Source organism: Gambusia affinis, linkage group LG12, assembly GCF_019740435.1.
Source record: "Gambusia affinis linkage group LG12, SWU_Gaff_1.0, whole genome shotgun sequence".
Taxonomy (NCBI): Eukaryota; Metazoa; Chordata; class Actinopteri; order Cyprinodontiformes; family Poeciliidae; genus Gambusia; species Gambusia affinis.
The window spans coordinates 21,237,579-21,262,569 of record NC_057879.1 but is presented as its reverse complement, the minus strand read 5'-3'; the positions used below and the strand labels follow the sequence as shown (position 1 = coordinate 21,262,569).

General features: G+C 35.6%; 1 protein-coding gene across 2 annotated transcripts; it reads left to right on the top strand.

Annotated features, from left to right (window-relative positions):
* The first annotated feature begins 3,553 nt into the window (after positions 1 to 3,553).
* Positions 3,554 to 24,252, top strand: LOC122840858 (activin receptor type-2B-like). Of its 2 annotated transcripts, XM_044133608.1 has the most exons (11): positions 3,554 to 4,134; positions 8,735 to 8,942; positions 11,144 to 11,259; positions 13,736 to 13,887; positions 14,047 to 14,190; positions 14,339 to 14,482; positions 15,676 to 15,824; positions 17,336 to 17,450; positions 18,336 to 18,474; positions 18,682 to 18,812; positions 20,201 to 24,252. In XM_044133608.1, exons 1-11 carry the CDS (start codon positions 4,083 to 4,085, stop codon positions 20,393 to 20,395), a joined length of 1,545 nt encoding a protein of 514 aa, XP_043989543.1. In that variant the 5' UTR covers positions 3,554 to 4,082; the 3' UTR covers positions 20,396 to 24,252. The 2 variants fall into 2 exon arrangements, with proteins under 2 accessions (XP_043989543.1, XP_043989545.1); XM_044133610.1 differs by lacking the exons at positions 3,554 to 4,134; positions 8,735 to 8,942 and adding an exon at positions 10,264 to 10,497.
* Positions 24,253 to 24,991: the final 739 nt, after the last annotated feature.

The following is a 24,991-nucleotide window of genomic DNA, read 5'->3' as shown; positions in this document are numbered from 1 at the left end:
TGTTTTACTGAAGTGAATGGCTTGTATTGGTTTTATTAATAGTCTAACATCTTTACTTCTGTTATTCCTAACCCAGTTTGTTTGTTGATACTCTGAATATGCAAGAGCCATCAAACTGATGCAAGTTGCATTTGACATGATTTTCTTCCAGTATTTAAATGGCACTGCACCGTTTCCTGCATGCTTGATTTTTCTTTTTGCCTTTGTCACACCGTTGTCATTAAAGCCACTGGACTTTTAATGAGCACTCTCTGTTTTTCTCTTCCAACCATTATGAAAAAGGAACATCTATCTTTTCAAGGTTTCACTCAAAGCCTCAATTGAGTTATATGATAGCATAATAAGAAAATGCTTTGTCTGGTCTCATACTGAACAGAACTAGTTTAAGGCAGATTACCTATGACTAAGTCTATGCCAGCAAAGGCCATTTGCTGCGTGAACTTAGTGTCACTGTAGAGCTTTTAGTCTAGACGTCACAGAGAAGAATGTGAGCAACACTGTAATGCCATTTTAACAATCCTCTTTGATTTCTATAATCATGGGTTTTAGCTTTTTAGAGCAAAGGAACTTAATTTAAAAAAAAACTGACATGAAAGTCTGAAAGAGAATTACATTCTGCGACCCTTCATTGTTACAGAGGATAATTTTGACACAAATACAGCTTGATTATTTGCTCTAATAGAGTTGAAGATGCCTTTGTAAATGGTGTATAATCAGAAACGGTATTTAATTAGTCAAACGGGAAAAACATTTTTCTTTTCAGAGAAATATTTTTAAAAGTGGTTTCATTTTTAAAGTGGTTTAAGAGTAAAAATGGCTATTCAAGTACTGAGTAACTGTTCAATCTCATCTGATTTAATTTGTACAAAATAAAAATGTAAAGTTTTGTGCATCTTCTGGTATTTCATATTAAAAAAATTAAACATAAAAAATATCAAGACAAAATGTTAGATTCAGGCATAAGAGGTACACATTTCCAAGTCTATTTTTCTTGGAACATACAGTTGAAACCAGTACATAAAGGAGGTTATGTTCATATGCTTGAACAATTCAAAGCAATGCCTTTGACAATATGATATTGTTTACTGTATGTTCAAATGATCTACAAATGAACCAGCAGGCTCAACAGATACAGTAATTTATTTCTTTTCATATAAAGGCGACAGTGCGGGTTGGATGACTGAAGTGCTTTGCTGTTGGGTGATTTAGAGACGAACACAGAAGAAACCTGCTGTAGGAATGGATGCGGTAGACTGATATTAAACATTTAACCTCTCAAAAGCTCTAACTTCAACCATTCCAGAAATGTGTGGACTATTTTCAAAAGCTACATTCCTTGAAGGAAACGAACCAATTTGAATGAATGTGACAATTTCTGCAAAGGCTGCAAATATGTTATACAGTTATAGCAAAAGCTTGTTGGTGGCTTCAAAAAGCATTCGGTTGAGAGGCAAATTGCAAAAGGCCATATTGACCATGTATAGACAAAAAATGCATATGTATACACAATTCTTATTTTAAATTGTATTACAACGGTTATTATGATTGTTATTAAGGCATTAATTCCCATGATTAACATTGGTAGTACGATAAGATTGAGAATTGTACTGAACTATATTACAAAAAAAGAGATTATTTTGTGCAAAAGAGCAACGCACATGAGGCAGATTGGTGAGGTGTGCAATATTAAAAAACACAAATAAACAACAGATTACGGTAAATGGCAGTATTAGCAACCAGAATATAAACTCAGTATTTATGGTATATAAAATTTAATTTTTTGAGTCAAATTGGGCTGTGAAAAATGACAGACTATGAAATAACATGGATATTGTAAACTGGGAACATAATTCCCATGTAATTTCTGTTTTAAAATAAGATACGTTTCCACAGTTCTAAGATGAGCCACAATATAATTCTGTTTTACTTTTTTATTTGTGGTAAATTTAATGTCTAGCACTGTGCATATGTGAAGTGGGAAAATGGAACGAATGCATTTTAATTAGCATTTATTGTATCATGCTACTCCAAACTGGGGCAACTATTTATAGCTATGCCACTAATGCATAAAAGATCTTTCAGACAGAAAAAAAACTCAAAAAGTATCCTAATTTATGACCTGTGGCATCTTTATTGGAATATAACAAGAAAAATGCTATAAAATTAAGATGATACATTTGCAAAACGTTAAATGCATACATGTTTTTATTTATTTATTTATTTAAGGTTAAACTATAATGTATATTGGACTAAATATTACCCTATTCTCTATACTATAATAGGGTGAGTTTATTATATTAGACTCCGTAGAGTAGATAAAGTTGGTTGTCACAATTGACATGCTATTGGTGCTGTGACTTTCTGACAGTATCACACATTTGTCCTAAGACTGTGTCCATTTTGCAGTGGTTATTTTATGGATCATGCACAGAGCTTTAAAGAAAACTAATATTTCATTATGTTTGTAGATCAGAATTGTTTTTACTCTGTTTTGTTTTGCAGTAAATACTATTACAAGATTAATCATTTGAAAATCATATAGTTATTAAAAACTGAGAGTAAAAGCTTTGACTTTATTTAGCTTTCCACTAGAAAGCTGAAGTCTTACAGTAGTTAGCTAAAAACTTTTGTCAAGAACTCAGATATGATTGGTTGAATTGGATTTGTAAAAGGAATTTGAACTGTGTTCTATTGTTTGCATATTTCTAAGACTATTAAAATACTGCAAATTCCTTAGTTGCTGTGTTCTTACATAAAATTGAGATAAGTTATCACTTTTCCAAATGAATGCTTAGAATTCAGAGTTTACTAAAGTTGTAAACTAATATCCATTTAAGTAAATTGGAATGAAGAGGTTTGTTTGTTGCACAAGTACAAACGGAGCAAAATGTTGATACAAATTGGCAAACAGGAAAACTGAATTGAAGTTGGATGTTGTTGTGCCCCTTATATCATCAACCCAAATCACAAAGAGTTTTTATTAAGTGTGATCTTTATAACAGCAGATTTGATTGCACAACTGTGTTCTTATTCTTACTGTAGCTGTGGAAGAGAAATAAAGGATTATAGTGACTTTAACAACATTACAACGCTTATTTAAAATCATTTGGCTTACAATTGGGTACAACCTTTCATCTAATTTTGATTGATCGATTTACCATAAAGTCTGACCAGTAAAAAACAAACAAACAAAAAACATAATTAAAATTTTGTTACAGTTAAAAATATTCTAGCCCAGCAGCTTAAGCATTGTTTTAATTAAGGAATGATTATGTAGGCATTTCCTAATTCTGAACAAAATATAAAAGCGTAAAAACTATCACAACCAACCGCGTCTCCCTTAAATGTTAATTAAAAGAAGCAAAACAGTTAGGTGTAAGAACTCAAAAGTACAGTGAAAATCCTCACGTAGATAAAAGAAAGCTCAAATCCCCTATCGCTCACCGATATAAATACACCGGAACTCACATTCCTCTTCGGCGCTACTATACAGCCTGAGTGTGTAAAGAAAACGTGATAATCATCGACAGGACGTCGGAATAAAGTCATAATTTGAAGAGATGTTTTTTTTTATCCGCGGTGTCGCGTTAAGGTCACTCTGTGGCTGCCTGAGTTCCCCCCTTTGTGTTTACACATCCGGGTTTCCCTGTTTGCAGCCCATTCCCCATTTAGAAGCCATTTTGGACACAGATCAGTAACATGCATGTAAACCCCCGACCGACCTCCCCGACGCAGCGGTGCTACTATTCCAGCGAATAACCTCAAAAAACAGCGTCCTGTCATCGATCCGGACGCTTCAACTGCTTCGTGGAGCCGTTTCCGATGCGAAATGCGGCACCTTTTCGCGGACTAACACCCCGGCAGTCAATTAATCGCTCCTTTTCTTTGCAACATTGTTGCAGCGTCGCGGCTATTGATACGCGTTGTGGTGGTGGAGGAGGAGGTGGTGGTGGTTAGGCTGCTGGAGGGACTAAAGAGGCCTGTGGTCGGTTTGATCCTGGACTGATGTTTTTGGTCAACCTGAGTTTTAATGTTCGCGAAAGAAAGAGGACGAAATTTCTGTCCTGTATTTAAAGCGGAACATGTCTTTTTCATGGCTGACTTGCTCACTTCTTCTGGGAACTTTGTGCGCAGGTAAGCAGCTGTTATTTTCTGTTTTGTTGTTGTTAGTGAATATGCAAAGGTTTCCGTCGAAAAAGATCGTAATTGTCTGAAATGTCGACCCTTAGTTAAACTTTACTGGCACTGCCATTCAGTCGGGATTTAAATCTCTCAGTCACAATCTTCTTTGACCGCTACTCTAATTTTCTCTCTTGAAATGTATTTACCTAGAAGGTGCATCTTTATTTCACCCAAAGCTTTAAATACACGTAACACGATAGTTCTGTGTTAAGAAGTTGAACAAATTTCCAAAATTAAAACTGTTGCTCGCCTTCTTCAACGGTGGCAGGAATAGAAGGCAGCAGCTGCATCAACATCCTGAAACCTTATACACTATAAAGAAGAACTTTGGTGGGTATTACATTTTACCCATGGAAATTTGTCTGTTTTATTATTCTTAAATTCTATTCACTAATTTTAATTTGATAATACATCCCACAATTGTTTTGTTAACTATGGATTAGCCTTCCTTTTTTACCATTTTATAGTCCGGCAATGACATTTTTCAAATTCTACTTAACATTTTGTATGTATAAATAAATCTGTGCACTTGGCTTGTTGAAAAGTATTTCATGTCCTTTTCACTCTAAAGAGCTAATTATAAGTATTGATCAAACCAAAACAAGTTTAATCAACCTCCTGTTGGCAGATATTTATTGTGAGCAGATTATATGAAGCTACTTTTTTTTTATCAGCAGTTGAACATTCAAATTCCAATTGTCCTTTTATTGAGTACACATTGATGCAGAGTCAATACCAAATTTCACCAGTGGGAGTCTTGATATTTTATCTTCTCTTGGTGAAGAAACAAACTTGTATTTTTTTTTATTGCATTTTTAAACATAGTTAGATTCTATTGTCTGGATTCCTTGTCTGAGTGCACAAACTGGGCGAATACGGCTCATGCTGATTTAGCAGCAGTGCTAATGCTAAAGTCAAACTTGCTAGCAAGCTGAGCTATTACATGGCATCTTGGTAACAAAAAAGACAATGGGGTGAGAAAAGAAATAATTGTGAAAGAGAAGAAAAATATATTTCAATTGATACAAGGGTTATATGTTTTGGTTGAAATTATGAACTAAATGTTCTAATTTTAGGGTAGTTTATGTCTCTCAATTGACTTTGATAGCTATGTAATGTTATGATCCATAATCTCAAAACAATTGACTTTTACTCCTTTTAACTAAAACATCATCTTCTTTATTATGAAACATTTATTCATCATTGAAAACGGTGACAAACCGTACTATATGTTAAACAAAAAAAAATCTGCTGACACTTTTCCATGTAAACCTTAATGGTACATTTAAACAATGAGATGAAAACAATTTCCACAGTTTGATAAAAACCAGACTTTTTGTGGAATAATTAGACATATGCTCATATGTAAACCTGTTGAAAACCTAATTTTTGAGCCTTTTAAAGCTGTCAGCTCAAACATATTTCCAGACAGAGTTCACCAAAAAGTCTATTATTGTAATAGATTGAGAAACTTAACTCATTCTTCAGATTTTATGCCTTGATGTCAGATAAATTTTTCTTTTTTTTTTGCTTGGAAATACAAACTATACAATCAAAATTATCTTTACCATCATTCATTTGAATTAAATTAAATTAGTTGGTTATGTACTTTGTAAATAATCTGTTAGATATTGACATAATTTCCATAGTGAAATCAGAAACATTATGTTTTGTGAGTGTCGTTTTCCATCATTTCTGTTCTGACTATGGCCTGTGCACAAACCTGTGATACCTTCTGTCAGGATTTCCTTTATTTATTGTTCTTTGGTAAATCTGTGTTATTTGATCAACACAGACAGCAGCTGATTTATGGGAGAATTATTTTCAGCTACGAGGTTACCATTACACACCCTTGGAACCATGTGAACCAAGCATGGATGATTGTTTTTTTTCTCCTTCTGTTATTTAGTGAGTGTTTGTAGCCGTTCGTTTATCAAATATGCACCTCTTACCCCACATGTGAATACACTATTCCTGCCTCAGCTTAAGCTCAACAGATATATTTTTATGATTAATACATTTCTCCTAGGTTTTTTTTTTTGCTACAACTGGTGTAGAAGCTGTTTTAGAGATTTAAATATCTCTGGCTCTAATGCCTCCATGGCTTATAGATCGGGGCATGAAGAGTAGGAAGGATATATAAAGTAAGCTGCTTCTCCAGAATTCATGTTTGTGGTATAAAAACCCAGTAAAGTGAGAGGGAGGGAGGATTCGGGGGTGGGGGGATGATGTTGTAGTAAAAGTCCTCTTGGATCACGTGACCACAGATATCAGAAATGCCATCTCGGCTCAGTGGAGCATTGAGCATCAGTGCTGTAAAAAGAGTGTAAATAAATGCGTATGCTTGGCTGTAATATCTTTTCTTCTGTCCCTCCTGTGTAATGAGCATAATGTTTGGTCATTTCATGCATCCCCTGCATGATAGAATAAAGTCTATTGTGTGCTGCTGGACAGCTAAATGTGTGAATGTGTGTGTAATGAGTTGGTGGGGGTGAAGTTGGGGGATGGGCAGGCTCCTATAGGCAGGGATTTAAAGAGACAGGCTCTATTTTTTCCCTCTGAACAAAGATTGAGCCAGAATGTCCAAGCTATATTCTGACTGACATTCACAACATGTCATTTGCTTCTGTACGCTGTGTGTTGAGTGTGTGTCCAACATCAGAGTCTATAGGGACATTAGCTACAGCTTTCTATTGTTGCATTTAGAGATTGGCTGCTCTTATCACATTTCAGCTGAGGTAACGAGAGTATTTATTTTAGAAACATGACATTTACAGAACACATTATCTGTCCCTACAAACACAATTGTATTTTTATTTGTTGCCTTGCAAAAATATTCACACCCTTTGAATCTCTTCACTTTGGAACCTGAAAATTCAGTGTATTTTATTGTAATTGTATGTTATATACATGGCAGTGTTTCATTGTAGGTGAAGGGAAAATGTTATTTTTAAAATGTGTAGTGCATAAAAAGTATGAGTGTATGACATTTGTTATTCATTTAGCCTCTTTGCTCTGGCACACCTATATAAAATGTAAAACTAATGAGGAAATGGAGTACCTTTTGGTATGAATAAAGCTGCTCTGTGACCATAAAGAACAGGCAACACAACTGCCAGATCAGGGAGAAAATTTGTACTGTAGGATTGTTTAATAAAGGAAACATGCCGATCTTTGAATTAGAGGAATGTGTTATATCAAATTAGAATCCTCATTGCAATATCACATTTGATATCAGTAATATATTTGACCAGCTGATTGGGCCTTAATGGCCATATCTGCATTTTTAGTGGCTGAGGTTCTAAAGCTCATGGATAAAGTGACATGTCAAAATTTTGGCTCAAAAACCTGTCAAGTTATAAGGATTTCCAATCAAGCAATATTAATAATTATTACTTTTTTTGTTTTAAATATCTGAAATACTTTTCAACTTTTGATGTGATGTTTTCTGTTTATTTCACAATTTCCTCTGGAGCTGCTGTACTTATTTTCTCCTCTAACTCCACTGCGCTTTTTAAAATTATTAAGTAGTTATGATGCACGGTGACAAAACTTGAAACTGCTGTTGCCCAAGTTACTCAGCAGCGTTGTTGCTGGGTAACCAAATTGAGAGAGTGAGTTGATGCCACCTGCCTTGCTTCCTCTGACGTCGTACAGCATCCCCCAGAATGCTGTACGATTCTGGATCAGAGTTCATTGAAATTATTGAAACTTCTGTCAGACGTATTTTCTATTGATATTGATCAAATGTCTATCCCAATATATGTGTTGTTAATGATTTATTGCCAAGCCCTAGTTCCTCAATATCACTATTGGATTTTTTTTCCTTCTTTTTGGGACATTGGATCGCCAATGAACATTTCCCTGCCGTACTGTGATAAACTCATGATACACTATTTATCCATGGTCGTTCGTCAAAACCGACGTGCTGGGAAAAGTAAAACTTTACCAGAGTACTGACCAAGAAGACTAAAGGTAACTCTGGAGGAGTAGGAGAGTCTGTTGCCATGATAGCCAAATGCGTACACCAAAAAAAGTAAAAACTGATTCTACAAAGTATTTGCTCAAGATGTCTGAATACAGACGCATGCCACATTTACAAATTTTGCAAAGTTTTGTAGCATTTTCTGCACAGTAACTAATTATAAAGTTGACTGAGTGTGAATACTTTAGGAAAGCATTGTAGTAGGAGTAGTTTTGGACTGTAGGTTTCTATACCACAGCAGGCGGGTCATTGTTCTGTAGCTAATTAAATTTGATATTTTCTCTGAGCATTTAGCTTTTTTCTTCTCTCAATAGATCATTTGGCAATGGGATTATGCTGAGCCAGTATTCAGCAACATTTTCTTAGCCCAGAGGAACTCCTTTTTTTTCTTCATTTTTACTACAGAGAGCTCCCAAAACTGGCTATGTGCCAGAGAGATGATCGTCTCTGCTACACGATGTTTCGTTTGAAGCACAGAGTGAATCCTGTGCCATTTGTCTCGGCTTCCCCCCGCTGCGTTTCAGTTCATTGCGATGCATGCTGACCAAGGCATTCTGTCCACATCAGGGTACAGTGTGGGAGAGGTGGAGACCCGAGAATGTGTGTACTACAATGATAACTGGCGAACAGAGCGGACCAACCAGAGTGGATTTGAGCGCTGCGAGGGGGAAAAGGACAAGCGGCTGCACTGCTACGCCTCCTGGCTCAACTCCTCAGGGACCATCAAGCTGGTGAAGAAAGGCTGCTGGCTGGATGACTTCAACTGCTATGACAGGTCAGGTCAACACATTTGCATTTTTATTGTGGGGTGTCTGAGTTTCACCCAAATCAGCAGACAGCTGGGGCAGCAGTATTAGCAACTCCAGAATCCTCATTTGGTCTGAGGGAAGTTGTCCTAACTCTTTTGTTCAAATATTAAGAACAGACGTCGATAGTTTCATAACAAATATAGATTTTTTTTTTTTTTTTTGTATTCAGCTGGGAAGTTTCTATGTCTTTAAGCTTTGGTGCCTTGACATACCCTTGTGTTGTATTTCCAACATATTTAAAATGCAACTTGACTTGTTTTTTTGTAAATTTGCAAAGATTTAACAGCCCAAATCATAAAAAGATAAATTCTGTCAGCTCAGTATTAAAAACTCTGAGAACGTTAAAATTATTCTTGTTCAATTTTGGGTCTTGTAAAAATTATGGTATATGTGAGTCACTTTTATAAGTGGGCAGTATTTTTTAGATGCTTTGTAATACATCTCCCTACTATTTCTGCCATTGAATTGTTTGACATTATAACCTTATAGAGAATGGCTCTGTTCTCTCAGCCAATCACTCCTGATCGTAGTGAGTTGTTGTTTTGGTACATTAGCTTGATTTTAAGATTTTAGTGTTGCTGCATGTTGTGAATTACATTAAAATTACAAAGCCTTATTATAGTAACTCTTTCCATGTCGTTCTTCCAGCCCGTAGTGAAGTCGGGCCTGGGCATGCATGCATTTCTCGCACTGTGACAGTTTTTTTAAATCAGTAAAGTAACAGTTATTCCTATTGTTTAGAAGTTGGTACACTGACTACTACAGGTTACCGAAAAATTCATTTCATTTTGATGCTATAGGCTGCTCAAAGCAGTGTTTCTTTAATAGGAGTAAGGTACGGCACTTCTTTAGCTTCTATATCTCAGCTCTCACATTTTTAATCCTGGAAGTATTTTTGAAACAACCAGATTTGTCTGACTTGTAAGTATGGTCAAAGTTATTCCTGTTTCCACCCCAAATTCATATAAAATTCCTTCACTCTGACACTTTGTTTTTTATTGAAAAAACTTTTACATGAAAAATACCCAGGATAGGCTGAAAATCATTTGGGTTTCTGATACCCAAAGTTTTTAAAAAATCTTTCTATACCTTCTTATATATTGCTTAGTTCAACTAAAATCAATGTTTTTAATTCCAAAGGGAATTTGCGCAACACAAATAATCCTCTACCCAGAGCACAGTTTGCTGAACAATAAAACATAGTTTAATGAAATCTGGAGAAATTTTAAAAATCGACTCCCTCGATTCATTTGATGAATCGCTGCAGTCCTAGTTTTAACTTCCTCCCCCTTTCTCTGCTCTTTGGTCTTCTCTGTATCCATGAAGCCTCCTTTTCAACTCCTCTGGGATTTGGGGCTGTAGTTTTTGAGATGCTAATTAGCTGCTCCCAGTTGTAAAAACAATACATCGTTGCCATGGTTACACATCATAACAACTGTCAGAAAGTAAAAGAGGTCAAAAATCCAACAAGCTGCACAGCATTCAAAAACTGAAAGAAGAATTGTCCAAACATTTATAACGGTAACTAACCTTTATATAACTGATCATTCTGAAAAACATTTTTTCTCCCTAATTGGTTTAAGATTGGAAGTTGCCGTTAGATATTTTAAGCAAATAAAGAACAGGAAGCATACAAAACAAATTATTGCCAGTAGAATTTCTTATTGTGTTCAAAGTTATGGTTTCTTGGAAGAGAAAACCTTGAACTCCTGGTTTTGAACAAAAACAAGAATGGACAAAAATGGCATCTTTGGGAGAGAGCCAATTTCAGAATCTGTATGATGAGACTTTACTATCACATTTGCTTCTGATGAAACAAAAGTAAATGTGCTGCTACACGTCAGCTTTAGGAGACAGCTATGTTTGAAGTCTTTGATTCTACTTGCATAAGTTCAATAAGTTCAACTTGACACAAAACAAAAGAACATGATGTGTGATTTATAGCAACTTAATTAGATTTTCTTTTTGTTTTAACAAAAAATGAAATGAAAAAATTATAATGAAATCATTTGGGTTACTGAAACCCAGAGTTTAAAAAAAAATCTTTATATACCTTCATATATATTGAAGGTATAGAAAGATACTAAATCAATATATTATATCATTTATTGATTTATTATATAATTGTATATTGTATCTTGCTTAAACACTCTTGCCTACATTTTAGGCAAGAGTGTGTCTCTATGGAGGAAAACCCTCAGGTGTTCTTCTGCTGCTGCGAAGGAAACTACTGCAATGAGCGATTCACTCACCTTCCTGACTTGATTGGCAGCAGGAGCCGAGGTGAGTGGTGATGAAGCCAACCTACGCACAGTGAACACTGTTGATCATAACACATCACCACCTTTGGGCCATAATGGTTTATTATTATGCACTTTTTACACATTTTTATAATAATTTTCTGTTTTTTAAAGACTAAAGTTGATCTTGAATACACATAGTATTCATTATATCTTTTTTAGCGTTTTTATTCCTAGATATTATTAGTTGACAATGAAACAAACTGATGGTAATAAATATGGAATACCAACATTTTGAGTTTTTATGGTGGTAAAACTCTTGATTAGGATGTTATGATCTTTAACATAGTGACTTATTTCAGCTTTTTGATTGCTTTGTTTCTACTTCTTAAATTTGTTTTGCAGTGTATTAAATTAAAAACTAATATAAAACATCTGTGTTGTTATAATTGGCATATTTAAGATGTTGGTGTATATTTTGTTTTTTGTACTTAATCTTGAATTACGCAGAAGCTACTTGAATCTGTCACAGACGCATGTAAGAATAGGCTGCTTGTCATTGTCATTGTGCGTCACTTCATTAAAATCAGTACGTATGCTTGAAAACTCAGTCGCTTTGAAGTGCAGTAATATCCCACGCTGCATTTAATCAGTATAATATGGTCTACATTAGTATTGTAATTGCGCTCCATTTGAGTCACTCATATTCGATGTTTTCAAAGCTGCAGTTTCTGATTTTCTTGACAGCGACAGCTTCCATGGTTATGAGAGTAGTAGGGCTGCAGCTAACAATTATTTTACTAATCGAGTATTCTATTGATTATTGGGATAAAAAAAGGACACATTCCGCAGATTTTTCATTTAACCGCTTCAGTTTTTTTATACTATATAAAAATAAACAATTCAGTTCCTTTTTAAAATAAGAAAATAAACATTTTATTGCCTAAAATACAAAAACATAATTTCTTTAGTTTGCAGTTTAACATTTGTAGCAAAGGATGGGTAGACAATATTTACTGACAAAGAAGTGTTTTTTTAACTACAATGGAAAATATACGTTTTGTACAATTATGGCTTAATTGGTACTGACTGTGTTGCTCTTTCAGCAAAAAGTCTTCTTTGCCTAATCCAGTTAAGGATTATGCAACAAATGAAATAACGATTATTTCAATAACTGATTCATTACAATTTATTCGATTAATTCTTTCTGCCCTAAACGATAGTTTCCCCTGGTCAGTTACATTTTTCTGAGCATGTAGGAGTGGACAATGCAGATTCAGTGTTTAACCAGGTCACACCTTGTCCCTGCTGACATTTTCATACGGAAACTTTTGCTTCAGTTCTAAGTTTGTGCTTGCATGTTTACTCTTAATATAACTAGTTTGATAATTTGGCTCATAGCATATTTTATCGCAGTTCCATTCTATCCTACAAGGAAAACAAAAGAAAATGTTGTTTTCCAGTTTGCTTTCCTTTAAGCATCATAACATTTGATGACAAACCTTTCCTGCTCATTTCTTCACCAGATGCAACAGGAGCAAATAGTCTTCTCTTCTGTTGTTAAAATTACAGTAAAAATGTAAAAATAATTTAGAAATGCCTCATCAGTAGAAAAAAAGGATATTTAAAAGAAATTGGCAGTTGTATACATCACATTTGCAGACAGTACACCATCAGGTATCTAGACTTTTTTTTAAATGTTTGAATTGGTGCTTTAGATATGGTGAGCTTGCGTTCCCTGCAGTGTAACTGATGGATTTAATTTATAAAACTGATAAAATAAAAGGTTCTTACTGTTTCACAAGATGTTTATTGAATTTTTACACCCACAAGTTGTATTTGGTTAAGGCATCAAATGGGACAACCTAATTCAATGATAAAGAAAAAATATAATCCTGGATTTGTTTGAGATAATTAAAAAATACCTGTCAGAAATCTGTAGTGATGATGCAGTAGTCTGTTGGCTAGTTTGAACATCTCTAAGTGGTGATCAGCAGGTAAAGCACCGAGTTTATACTGAAAGCATCAACTTTAAAAAATAGAAAGTTCATTTCAGCCTGCAAACTCATCAACAAACAAAATTTAAAGAATCTGGTTTTGAGTTTATATTTTACAAAATCCGATAAATGTCATGGACATGTGATTTGAAATTAAAGAAATACTTTCTCTATAAAGGAAACTGCACCAAATGTTCTTCTTTCATGGCCAATGTCTGCTACATTCCTATATTAATTTATGAAATTAGTTTGTGAGCATTATGCTCTAAGAAGTCTGTGTCAGTCCCGATCACCTCTGTTTATTATCTCCAATATGCGGAAGCTCATATAACTTTTTGGTGACAAAAATAAAACATTAACGATTTATTAAATGTCAATTGATGTCAAGTCGTTTTTTTATCAACAACATCTCTTCCTTTTTTAAGACCAGTTTTCGTTTTCTTTGAGGGAGGTTTAAAAAGCTGTCTAAAGCTGCAGGTCATGTAGCCGACACTCTGAAGTTGCTCTGCTTGTGGTTTGCAGTGAAAATTCGGCCTCCGCCCCGCGTGCCATCAATGCTCAACGTGTTGGTGTACTCTCTGCTGCCGCTGTGCGTCCTGTCCTTGGCCCTGGTTCTGGCGCTGTGGATGTACCGCCACCGCAAGCCTCCTTACGGCCACGTAGATCTGAGCGAGGTGAGATGGGCCACTCTCTGCTCTAACTTCTTTATAGAGATGATTGAAAATATCAAAAATATTGTGTAACTTGTTATAGGACTTGTTACTAGTATTTAGGCCATTGTATGTGTTTTCATGGGTTTAGTTGACTTGAAACTTGTCTGTCTTTTTGATCAGGATCCTGGACCAGTCCCCCCATCCCCTTTGGTGGGTCTGAAACCACTGCAGCTGCTGGAAATCAAAGCCAGGGGGCGCTTTGGTTGTGTTTGGAAAGCTCAGCTAATGAGCGAATATGTTGCTGTAAAAATCTTCCCAGTTCAGGTAAAATTGGATACCAAAATGCTGAAATTTTCTTATGAAGTTTTGATTTTCCATCCCTTTATATTAAGTATTAAACCTGTGGTGACAGAAGGATTTATTTGAATTATTTGAACCAACAGTGTTGGAACACGAATTCTTGTTTCTGCAGGACAAGCAGTCGTGGCAGAATGAGCGGGACATCTTCTTGACTCCAGGGATGCGACATGAAAACATTTTGCGTTACATCGCCGCAGAGAAGCACGGAACCAACCTGGAATCGGAACTGTGGCTTATTGCAGAGTTTCATGAGAGGGTGAGGATTCACGTTTTTACCTCTTTACAGAATATAAGCAGTCTTTTACATGATGAGAAGTTACTGGGTAGTTTTATTTCTTTCCTCATAAAAAACAAACTATCCAAACTTTCTAGGGAAGATTTTTAATTCATACCATTTGTGTCAGGAAAAACTACAATTGTGTTCTGATTTATGCCACAATCTTTGAAAGTTTTTCTAAAAATATTCCTTCTTTTAGTTGTCAGGCACTTGAATTTGCTTATTTTTTCTTACAAAGCCACTGAAATGGGAAATGTTTACACGACATAAACATTTTGTTTTGCTGTGACTATTATTCAGGGCTTTAGTATCCATCGATTTAGATACCTTTACATACTTGTAACAGTTAATATATTATTAATATATCACTATTTCTGGTTAATTTCTGCCTAATTTTGCCGTTTATTTACTTTGCAATGGTGCGGGCCAGTGATTAGAATATCATCAAAATGTTGTTATATTTTACCAATGTAATTCAAAAGGCAAAGCGAGTGATTTAAACAGTTTATGTGTGCACAGAATAATATGTGCTAAGCATTTATTTAGAATTTGTATAGGTGTTACAGCTAAATAAAACAAACAAAAAAAAATCTGTTGAATATCACACAAATAAAATAAGTAAAATAATTTAAACACTGCAAGGTTATGTTCTGTTAGCGGAGGACTGCTTGTCTAGTAAAAAGTCATCAACACTCTGAACAACATGCCAAAACCTTTCACTGGAAAAGGTTCTGATTGTGTCAACGTGTAAAGAAAATAATGTTGAGTTGCATATAGAATTTATGGAACATTTCTGTGTTAAAAATCCAGTACTTTCTGGATTTATGTGATCTAATTAACAGAGAAATGAACTTTTTAATTTTCAGGGACTTTAATCCATAGTCAGCAAAACTAACAAACATACATACCTGATATACCTCTCATCTTATAATGGGTTCATGTTGAGGGTTCATTTTTTGAGTTGAGCTCTGAAATAAATTAACTTTCAGGTGCAATCCTAATTCCTGTAGATAAATCTTGAACATTTGCTAACTCTTGGCGGGTTGAACAGTCTCTCTTTGTGGCTCAAGTTTTGACAGCTTTGCAGCAGCAGTCTGTTTGAAACGGATTAAAAACCCCCTGTATGTGTTCATACCTGACCTGTTGACCTTTGGTCTGTTTGGTGTGAGCAGGGCTCATTGACAGACCACCTGAAGGGCAACACTGTGACCTGGACTGAGCTGTGTCACATAGCAGAGACCATGGCCCGTGGCTTGGCCTACCTCCATGAAGACATTCCCAGCTACAAGGGGGAGGGGCCCAAACCTACTATTGCACATAGGTAAGAAAAGAAAGAAAGAAATCTACTGGAAAGAAATAAACCGACAAGCACTATTTCAGTCTAATGTATGACATGCATTCATTCCTGATGTGCTCTCATACAAAGCCCTGTTCTTTTAACTTTTAATCTTCTACAAATACTAAGTTTTAAGGCCCCGCAGTATTAAAAATTTTATAAGTTTGCACATGAAAATGGAGCAATTGTTTTAGAAACACTACAAAATGTTGTAAAAGTTGTTCGTGTGCATTGTAGGTTTAAGTCACACCCCAAAGTCCTTGTTACAAGGAGCTTTTCAAATTCTGCCTACCCTTTTCAATCATAGATTTTGTACACTTCTCAATTCAGCTTTTATGATTCATGCTCAATGGTGTAAAGCATGTTGTGTGCACCTCTCAGCATCTCTTTGCTACCTGGAATAAGGCTTTGTAATTCAATTGGTTGTTAGGCTAGAATACGAATAGTATGCTGAACTGAAGTCAAGCAAAAACATAAAAAGAAAGGGTGCACAATAGGGAGGTATGATAACCTTGTGTAAAAATACCATAATTTCAAAGCATAACTTGATTGATACAAAAAGTTAAAGTAATAAGTAGAACATGAACATTTATTCAACAGAAAAGTATCAGTTACTGAGAATGCTGCTAGAATTACAGCATTATTACAACTGTAATAATTTAATATAAAACAGACATGTAGATATATGCTAAATTGATTTGCTTTTTCTCTGCATGTTAGGTTGATTCAGACATAAGGAACAAAGTACATTTTTGTGTTTTTTCTATTTTATTGGCAAGAAAACTTTTTTAAAAATTACTTGCTGAAATGTGATTTCTTTTTAACTTGGATTGGTGTAGTTTTAGTTTTTCATTGTTGCATCTGTCTCACTGAGCTGAGAAAGTAAATGACAAAGTGGGAACAATGTCAGAGAAAATGTGTTGTCTTTGGAGAATCTTTAGCCTGATCATACTTGAGCCATGCTCACCATCTTCTTTTTATTTTTGTATCTATTAACCTGGATGTATGACAGGTTAATAGATAGTCAAAATGTTATTCCCACCTTTTGACATGGCACGTGTCTGAAAATGTGTAGACTGCAGTTTTTCAGACGGTGTAAATGCAGTTTTTCTTAAAAAAATTACACTGTTTTGTATCTTCAAGGGACAGATGTCCACGTCTGTCAGCATCTGATCAGAAATGCAAAGGTTATAACACGACTTTGAGAAAAATATTTTCTCAATTTCTTTCAAATGCAATCTCTCTTGGGTACAAAATTCTGCACTGATTTGTTTTCGCTTTTCTCTCCTCTGTTTGACGTATTCTGAGATTCATCCCCTTTAAATCTTTGATGGTTGCTGTTTGATTTATTTCAGATCAGATCTTCCCCTTTCCAGGTTGTGCTTCAGTGATTTGTTTCTCTCTGAAAGCATCTGCATTAAATTATGTGACTGCTGTGACCAAACACCTCCATTAAAAAAGGCATTTTAATGGCTGCTGTGAAATAAATCCTCCAGGGACTTCAAGAGTAAGAATGTGCTACTGCGAGATGATTTAACTGCAGTCATCGGGGACTTTGGGCTTGCTGTGCGATTCGAACCAGGAAAGCCTCCTGGAGATACTCATGGCCAGGTAGGATGAACTTTATGTTGGGTTTCTTATTATTGTCACCATTATACATGTAGTGCAATTTATTCATACCCTTCAAAGCACAAACTTCAGTGTATTTTTTTGGAACCTCGTGTGATAGACCACTACAAATGGTGTTATGTTTGACTTTATTTGAGGAAATTAAAGTAAACGCTGGAGAATTCTTTTTTCACCCTTAAGATTTTTGTTTGTAAAATATGTGGCAAACCAAGTACAGGGGTATCTTAATAAATTATTATTTTAAATTTAATTTATTCCAACAACCCAATTTGTTAAGTAAAACATATTATATGTATTAATTCCACACAGACTGATGTTTCAAAACCCCTTTTCTGTTACTTATAGTTTTTTGCTGACAGCTAATGAAAACACATTTAATTTCTTAGAAAATTACATCAAACTAAACATTTTAATAAAGAAATGTGTGCTTTCTGCTGTTTTCAAAAGGCACTTTTAATCTGACAAATGAGTCTGATGGGAACATGTATTCTAATTTTTAGATGTACCTGAAAGCACCACTTGATGTTGGTTTCCAAATAATTTCATGACAAACATTTAGGATTGTGCTTATTACTTAAATACTTTCACAGTGGACTATATTTGGAGCACCTCTTACTAATTTTTTGTACATTTGGTTGCTGTTATTTGATTTTTTTTTTTGTGAATCATTCAAACGACTTAAATTATTACAGAATGTATCTTCTAGGGACAGATGTCCACATCTGTCTTGTCTGACTCCCAAATGCTGGAGTATAATTTAACAGTTTGCAACAGGTCTGTTTCCAGAAGAAACTGCTCTCATTCAGACTATTTGAAATGCTTGTCTTTGTGAATTTGAAGGTTGTTGGAGTCCGTTCTTCTTTTCAGGTCGGTACGAGGCGGTACATGGCTCCGGAGGTGCTGGAGGGAGCCATTAACTTTCAGCGAGACTCCTTCCTGAGGATTGACATGTACGCAATGGGATTGGTGCTTTGGGAGCTGGTGTCCCGCTGCTCAGAGACAGACGGTAAGTCAAACAGTGCAGGAATGTTACTTCACCAACGGGTGAAAGGTCATCTTGCTTTAGGTGTTATTGGCAAACAAGGGGTTTGTTTTTATTTTGTCTGTGGAGCTGTCCAATCGGGGCCAAAGATTCAACATTAGATATATTTATTCTCTGTTCTGATGGTTACTTCTTATGTTTCCACTCTATTGGCTTGTTGTTTCTCCTCAGGTACAGTTGGCGAGTACATGCTGCCGTTTGAGGATGAAATAGGTCAGCATCCTTCCCTGGAGGACCTTCAGGATGTGGTCGTGCACAAAAAGATGCGTCCAGCCATGAAGGACTGCTGGCTCAAACATCCGGTGAGTAATCATGGAAGAATTTCCAACTCCAACACCAGGATGTGCTGCATCCTTATTTCCAGTAAAATTACTTAAGTTTCACACTTCTCTGAACTCGTTATGTTTTAGTTCATCTGTAATGAATGGACTACTAAACTGATGACTGTACTACGGGTGGAGCAAAATTTCCCAATACTTAAATGTCACAATGCCTTATCAAAGTGGGTGTTGTCACTCTAACTGCAGTTGCTGCCTGCAACTGAAGTTTTTAAAATTGAATTAAAAACTTCAATTTTAATTATTGAAGTTTGAGCATTATGACCCCTGTTAGTCTCATATTTCAAAGTAAAAAAGAACATGGTTTTGAATAGATTATAAGCATTTACCTACAATAGATGGGGGCTGAACCAATGGCTAGTTTGTTAGACGTAATATTACAGTGTGGTGAGTGAGCTATTATGAGCCTTGTAGTAAAGCAAGTGCTCTCAGCTGGGAACTCAGTTTAAGATGTTTATTTTGAGGCCTAAAAGGAAGTTGTCGTGTTGATGGAGTCTAACAAACATGGCGTTAAGCTGGCTGACAATGTCCAGGCATTGTGAACACTCATTTCAGAAGTTGAAACTTGTATATGATATACATTTATTATATAGAGTGAAATATTTCAAGCCTTTATTTACATGTAATGTTGATGATTATGGCTTTCACATAGTGGAAACTCCAACTTCTGTCTCATAAAATCATAATATTCATAAGGATAGGAAGCCACAAAAATGTAATTACTGAAGAAGAAGGAATAATGTGATAGTTATAGATGGTTGAGTGGAAGGAAAAAGTTGGGTTAAAAAGGGTCCAATAGTGATAACCACTGCCTTGACAGGATTGTTGAGCAAAGTTCATCTCAGTTTGTTGGAGCTTCTCAAGGATTGTTGCCATGGCATTCTGGATTGATGCAGTAATTTGTGTTAAAAGAGTTCCTACCAACTATTCATGCATATAAATAAACAGTTTTCAGAAACTTGACATTTCTGTTTAAAATGTTCTTTTTATTGATTTCTGAGACACAGAAGGTTTTTTATTATATCTGTTTCCTATGATTACAGCAAATAACCGCTGTGTAGTAGTATGAGATTCACTTTCTGAAATAAGAGACACAAAAATGTAAACTTTTTTTATATTGCTTCTCTGTATGTGCCTGTAGGTAATAATAAAATCTTTTTGGTATTAAGCCGTTTATGTGGTAGCACTTTGGTTATTAAATATTCCGATAGTGTTTAAACACTGAAAAAATACTGTCAATGGCTGTTATCCACTAATAGCACAAAAGTTAGCATTTGTTGTATAACATCCAACCAGGCCTGAGGTAAAGGACCTGTAGTCACTGAAACCTCCTGCTCCATCTTCGATTGCAGGGCTTGAGTCAGATGTGCGAGACCATCGAGGAATGCTGGGACCACGACGCTGAGGCACGACTGTCAGCCGGCTGCGTGGAGGAGCGCATCAGCCAGATCGCCAGGACGATAGGCAGCACTACCTCAGACAGCCCCGCCTCCATTGTGACGTCTCTCATCAACGAGGACCTACCTCCCAAAGAGTCCAGTACCTAAACGGGTGACAACTTGCCTCACCTGAGGCACCTGAGCTCCTGACTTTTTTTTTTTTTTGTTTGTTTTTTTTGTTTTGTTTTATTTTTAATTTTCAAACCCAAACTCAGCGGATCTTCGTTAATATTTAACAACTCAGTTCCACCTCCCTTCCCTGTCACCCTAGCAACTTATATGCAGCTGCTATTTTATCTCAATACTGGTATTTTGTTTCTGTTTAATGTTCCTTTGTGTTTACTAAGGCATCCATCTGCTGTAGTTGAAATAGTAATAAGCTATGCGATGGGCACATCCTACACCCACCTCTGTGTCAAACCTTAAATGTCCTCAGTACCGCATGTACTATTTTCACGTTTTAGTCTTTTTCTTTAATTTTTGATTTTTTTCCTCTTGAGTTGCTGTCTTTGTCGGAGTTCCCATCTGCGGCCAAATTCTGGAAAAACCTTCGCTCCAAACCTCAGACGACACGCTGCACACCTCGGAGGAAACATTGAGACTGTTAAACAAAAATATATTCATCTTCCTCAGGGGTCGAAGCTTCTCGATTTATACATTTGGAGAGTGCTCCCTTCTTTCTGACCTGTGAATTCTTCAGAATGAAATGGAGAGAGAGAGAGTAAAAAAAGAACGGCGCACAGCTTTTTTCTTTTCAAAGGGAGGGAGCAAAATCCAAACTGGACGTTTTGGACTTTCTGAAGATTTCGGGCAGATGTCTTGTCCTTGGAACTACCTCTCAGGTATCCAGCAGGCTTCTTTGGAACATTTCTATAAGTTGAGAGCCAAGCTATCCAGCTAGCTAACATGGACATATTCCTGGATTATTATTATTATTATTTTTTTTTAATTGCTTAAAATCAGAGTTACTCCTTTGCCAGTGCCAGGGGCATTGACGGATGCTGTCTGGAGTTGCAATGTTACACATTCTTAATTTTATCTGTATGCATTTGTGTGCGAGCGCGAGAGAATCTGAATGATTTTAGACAGAGTGTGTGTTTTTAAAGTAAGGACGATAAACAGGTAATCGAGGGTTTATCCTTGTGATTGTCATGCATTTTTCTTTTTTCAAATTTTTTTTAGTCATCTGTGTTTGGTTACTAGACTCAGTCGGACACGGGTCCACAGATACCTCAGTCACTGTATGTCATGCAAGGAGAGCTCAAATTGGTTGCCTTTGTCTCAAATGCAATGCCATAGTTGTACCATAATATGAATACCATACATTGAATGTCCGTTATGCTGCTGTGACTATTCCAGGATACTCAAGGATTTGTAGATGTACATGTATTGTTTGTTAATGTAACACTAACTATCCATGATATTATGTGAGGCTAATAACCTGTTTTTTGTGAGTTTTATTGTTTTCTTTTCTTTTTTTTTTTTTTGTGTTTTTCCTTTTGACTGGGTAAGCCTTCAGCTGCTTACTCTTCCAGACTGACCTCAGATATTCTGACAAGTACCTCAGGCTTTTTCTACATGTATATCAAGTTGTGTTAATGTATTTTATTGTGTTTTAGTAGTTGAGAGGATTTATTGCAGGTGGGTGGCCTCTGTCTTTATTTGGATTTTATTTTTTCCATTTTTGATAGAACCTGACCACTTTTCACAATGTATATGCCCTACAAATGTAAAAAGAAGAGAGGCAGATTCCTCCTGTAAATATGCTTATACACACAGACGCCTAATACTTAAATATTATTTTTTTTGTTTTACATTTTATATACAGGGGCATCTTGATAAATTTGAGTATCTTTGAAAATTGCTTTAATTCAAATAATGAGGCTCAGATATTATTAAAACTGACAGAAGGAAATATTTTATATTTATATTTTAATGTTGATTGTACATTACAGCCAATGAAAACACAAATTGTAGTTTCTTAGAAATTTTGACTACTATATGAGTAAAAAATATATTTTTAATAAGGCAGTACAGCATATTCCCTCAATACCTGGTCAGGACAGGCACTGTGCCAATCTCTTCTTCTTTTTCTGCTATATGTTTTCCTTCCACTAAACTTTACATTATTATGCTTCCACACAGGACTCTGAACAGTCAGCTACTTTTGCAATGACCTTTTGTGGCTTGCCCTCGTAGTGGAGGAGTTTCAATGACAGTGTGCTGAACATCTGCCAAGTCAGCAGTCTGCTCCATTATTGTGTTGGCGTCAACATGGCCACAACATTTCTGTATTAAAATTAAAACCCTAAAGGTCACTAAAGAAAATGTCTGTTCACAGTGCTTTATCCCAGCATTTTAAAGAAAGGCTGAATGGAAGGAAAAAAAAATGTTTTTATTAGCCTTAAAAATACTTTTATTGATTTTATGCAATGTTTTAACTTTCTGAGAAACTAGCTTTTGGGTTTTCATTAGCTGTAAGCTAAAATAATCAGAGTTAACAGAAATGAGCAACTAAATTACATGACTTTTTGTAACGAACCTATAATTTGACTTTCTGAATTGAATTACAAAAATACTTTTTGATTATATTCCAATTTTCTAAGATGCACTTGTAAAGAATCAGGGCACTTGCAGTTCTGTTTTTCAGTTACTGAAAGAGATTTATTGACACTATTGCTATCAATCCATTTAAGTTATCTAGCCCAGTGGTTTTTGCTAATTTTAAGAGAAGTGTTACTGATATCAGTGGTTTATGATATTGACTCATCTTATTTAGAAGTTGTGAGGGTGACACTGGCATTTAAAAATTAGCATGTATATCACCAACAAAAAGAAAATCGAACAAATATTTTTATGGTTTGGTGTGGCGGCTTCTGTGATTGGCCACTTGTTTGAACAGTATTGCCTCAATAGTAACCTGCTGATGTGATGTTCTGACCTGTTTATAGTGATAGTTTAGCCACGTTGGATAACACACAGGCTCATCTGTTGTGCTTTGATTAGTGGTGTGGAAAGGTAGTGATTATTTTTCTTTCTTTAAAACAGTGGTCTGTAGCTCTCGCTGATGTGCAGTTTTGGTGAAAGGAATTCTGGGGAAAATAATCAAGTCGACACTGAACAATGTTTTTGAGTGTTTTTTTGGGAAAACCATCATTGTGTTTGTAGCCACATGACTGACTGATGCAGCACCGTCGGGATTCATGCTGACAGTTTCCATGTGCATGGTCCAAGGGTCCAGCAATATTTACTATACAGCAATAGTTAATAAACTCAGCTGTGACTTAACACTTATCTTCTGCAGATCAACACAGAATAACTCCTCACACCTGGATCAACCTCTGATGGGCGTCTGTTGATGGGCAGGAAAAAGAAAACAAACCCAGGCATTCAAAACTTTAGTGCGGAAGCTGAACGTGGCCCAGGTGCTTTTTTTTTCGAATCGTGCCAGGCAAACAGCGTGTCATGTGGTAAAATCTGCCATGACCGCTTGTTACCTCCAAATGCTGTCTTACACCCAGCTCTTCTGAACCGAAAAAAACCATGTTACCTCATGCAGTATCTTTAGTAACACTAACACGGAGTCAGTTTCATCTTCAACAAAAAATATATTAAAAAAAGTCAAGTATTGTGTATATATTTACTTGCTAAATGTAAAGGGTTTCTTCCTTTTCATGTGTGAATCCTGTGAAAGCTAAATCATAGTTTTTATTTTATTTTTTTTCATTTGCAGTCAGCATATTTTTTTCTTATAGTGTGAACGAATGTTGGAACTATGTGACCTTCCCTGTTTATGTGAATTGTGTGTGTGTGAGTGTGGGCGCATGTGTGTGGTTGTTGGTTGGTTTCTTTAAATCGGTATGAATGAAAACTATCTGTGCATTGAAATGCTTAGAACTTTAAACTAGATGAGAATACATTCATCTTTTTGTATATGAAAATAAAGATAAATCCTGATAATACAGTTTAATTGGATTAATTTTTTTTTTTATGATTAACTGTGAAGGTACTGCTACATTGCTGATACAGTTGAGTAAAACTAAGGTCTGTGGGGGCTCATGAACACTAGATGGCAGCAGGGGTGTCAGCAGTGTTTGTTCTTAATTTTTAACTGGGACAATATTTGGAATTGATTTTGATTTTTGTTTCTTATTTTCTTAAGTAATCCTTTATATTAGACACATTTTTATAACCAGTTGCCTGCAGATTTTTCATGTAGAAATGCCATACTATATTAGACACATTTTTATAACCGGTTGTCTGCACATTTTTCATGTAGAAACGCCATACTTTCTCAAACAAAAACTTCCCAAATGTTTAGCCTTTTTAAAGTGTTCAAAGTTCACTTTAAATATACGGCAAATGTTCTTTTAGTCAGATGTTCTGAATGGATGTACAGACCAAAACAAAGTAGCACTTTGTGTTGCAGATATAAATTATGTATTTACATATACACACAAATAGCTTTAAAAGTGAAAGAACATGTATCAGACAAACAGATCAGAGCTGATGGGAAGATAATTTACCTTTTATCTCTGACAGTATTAAGATCTCTCTTACTTTTCAGCTTAAACAAGATGAGTGGAGGTATCATCAATAGAATCTTTCAGTCTACATATACATTGTTACATTTCAAAAACTTTCCAGACTTAAATTTCTAGTTTCCTACAGTTCTATAGTATAAGTACAAAGGTTCAATCTGAA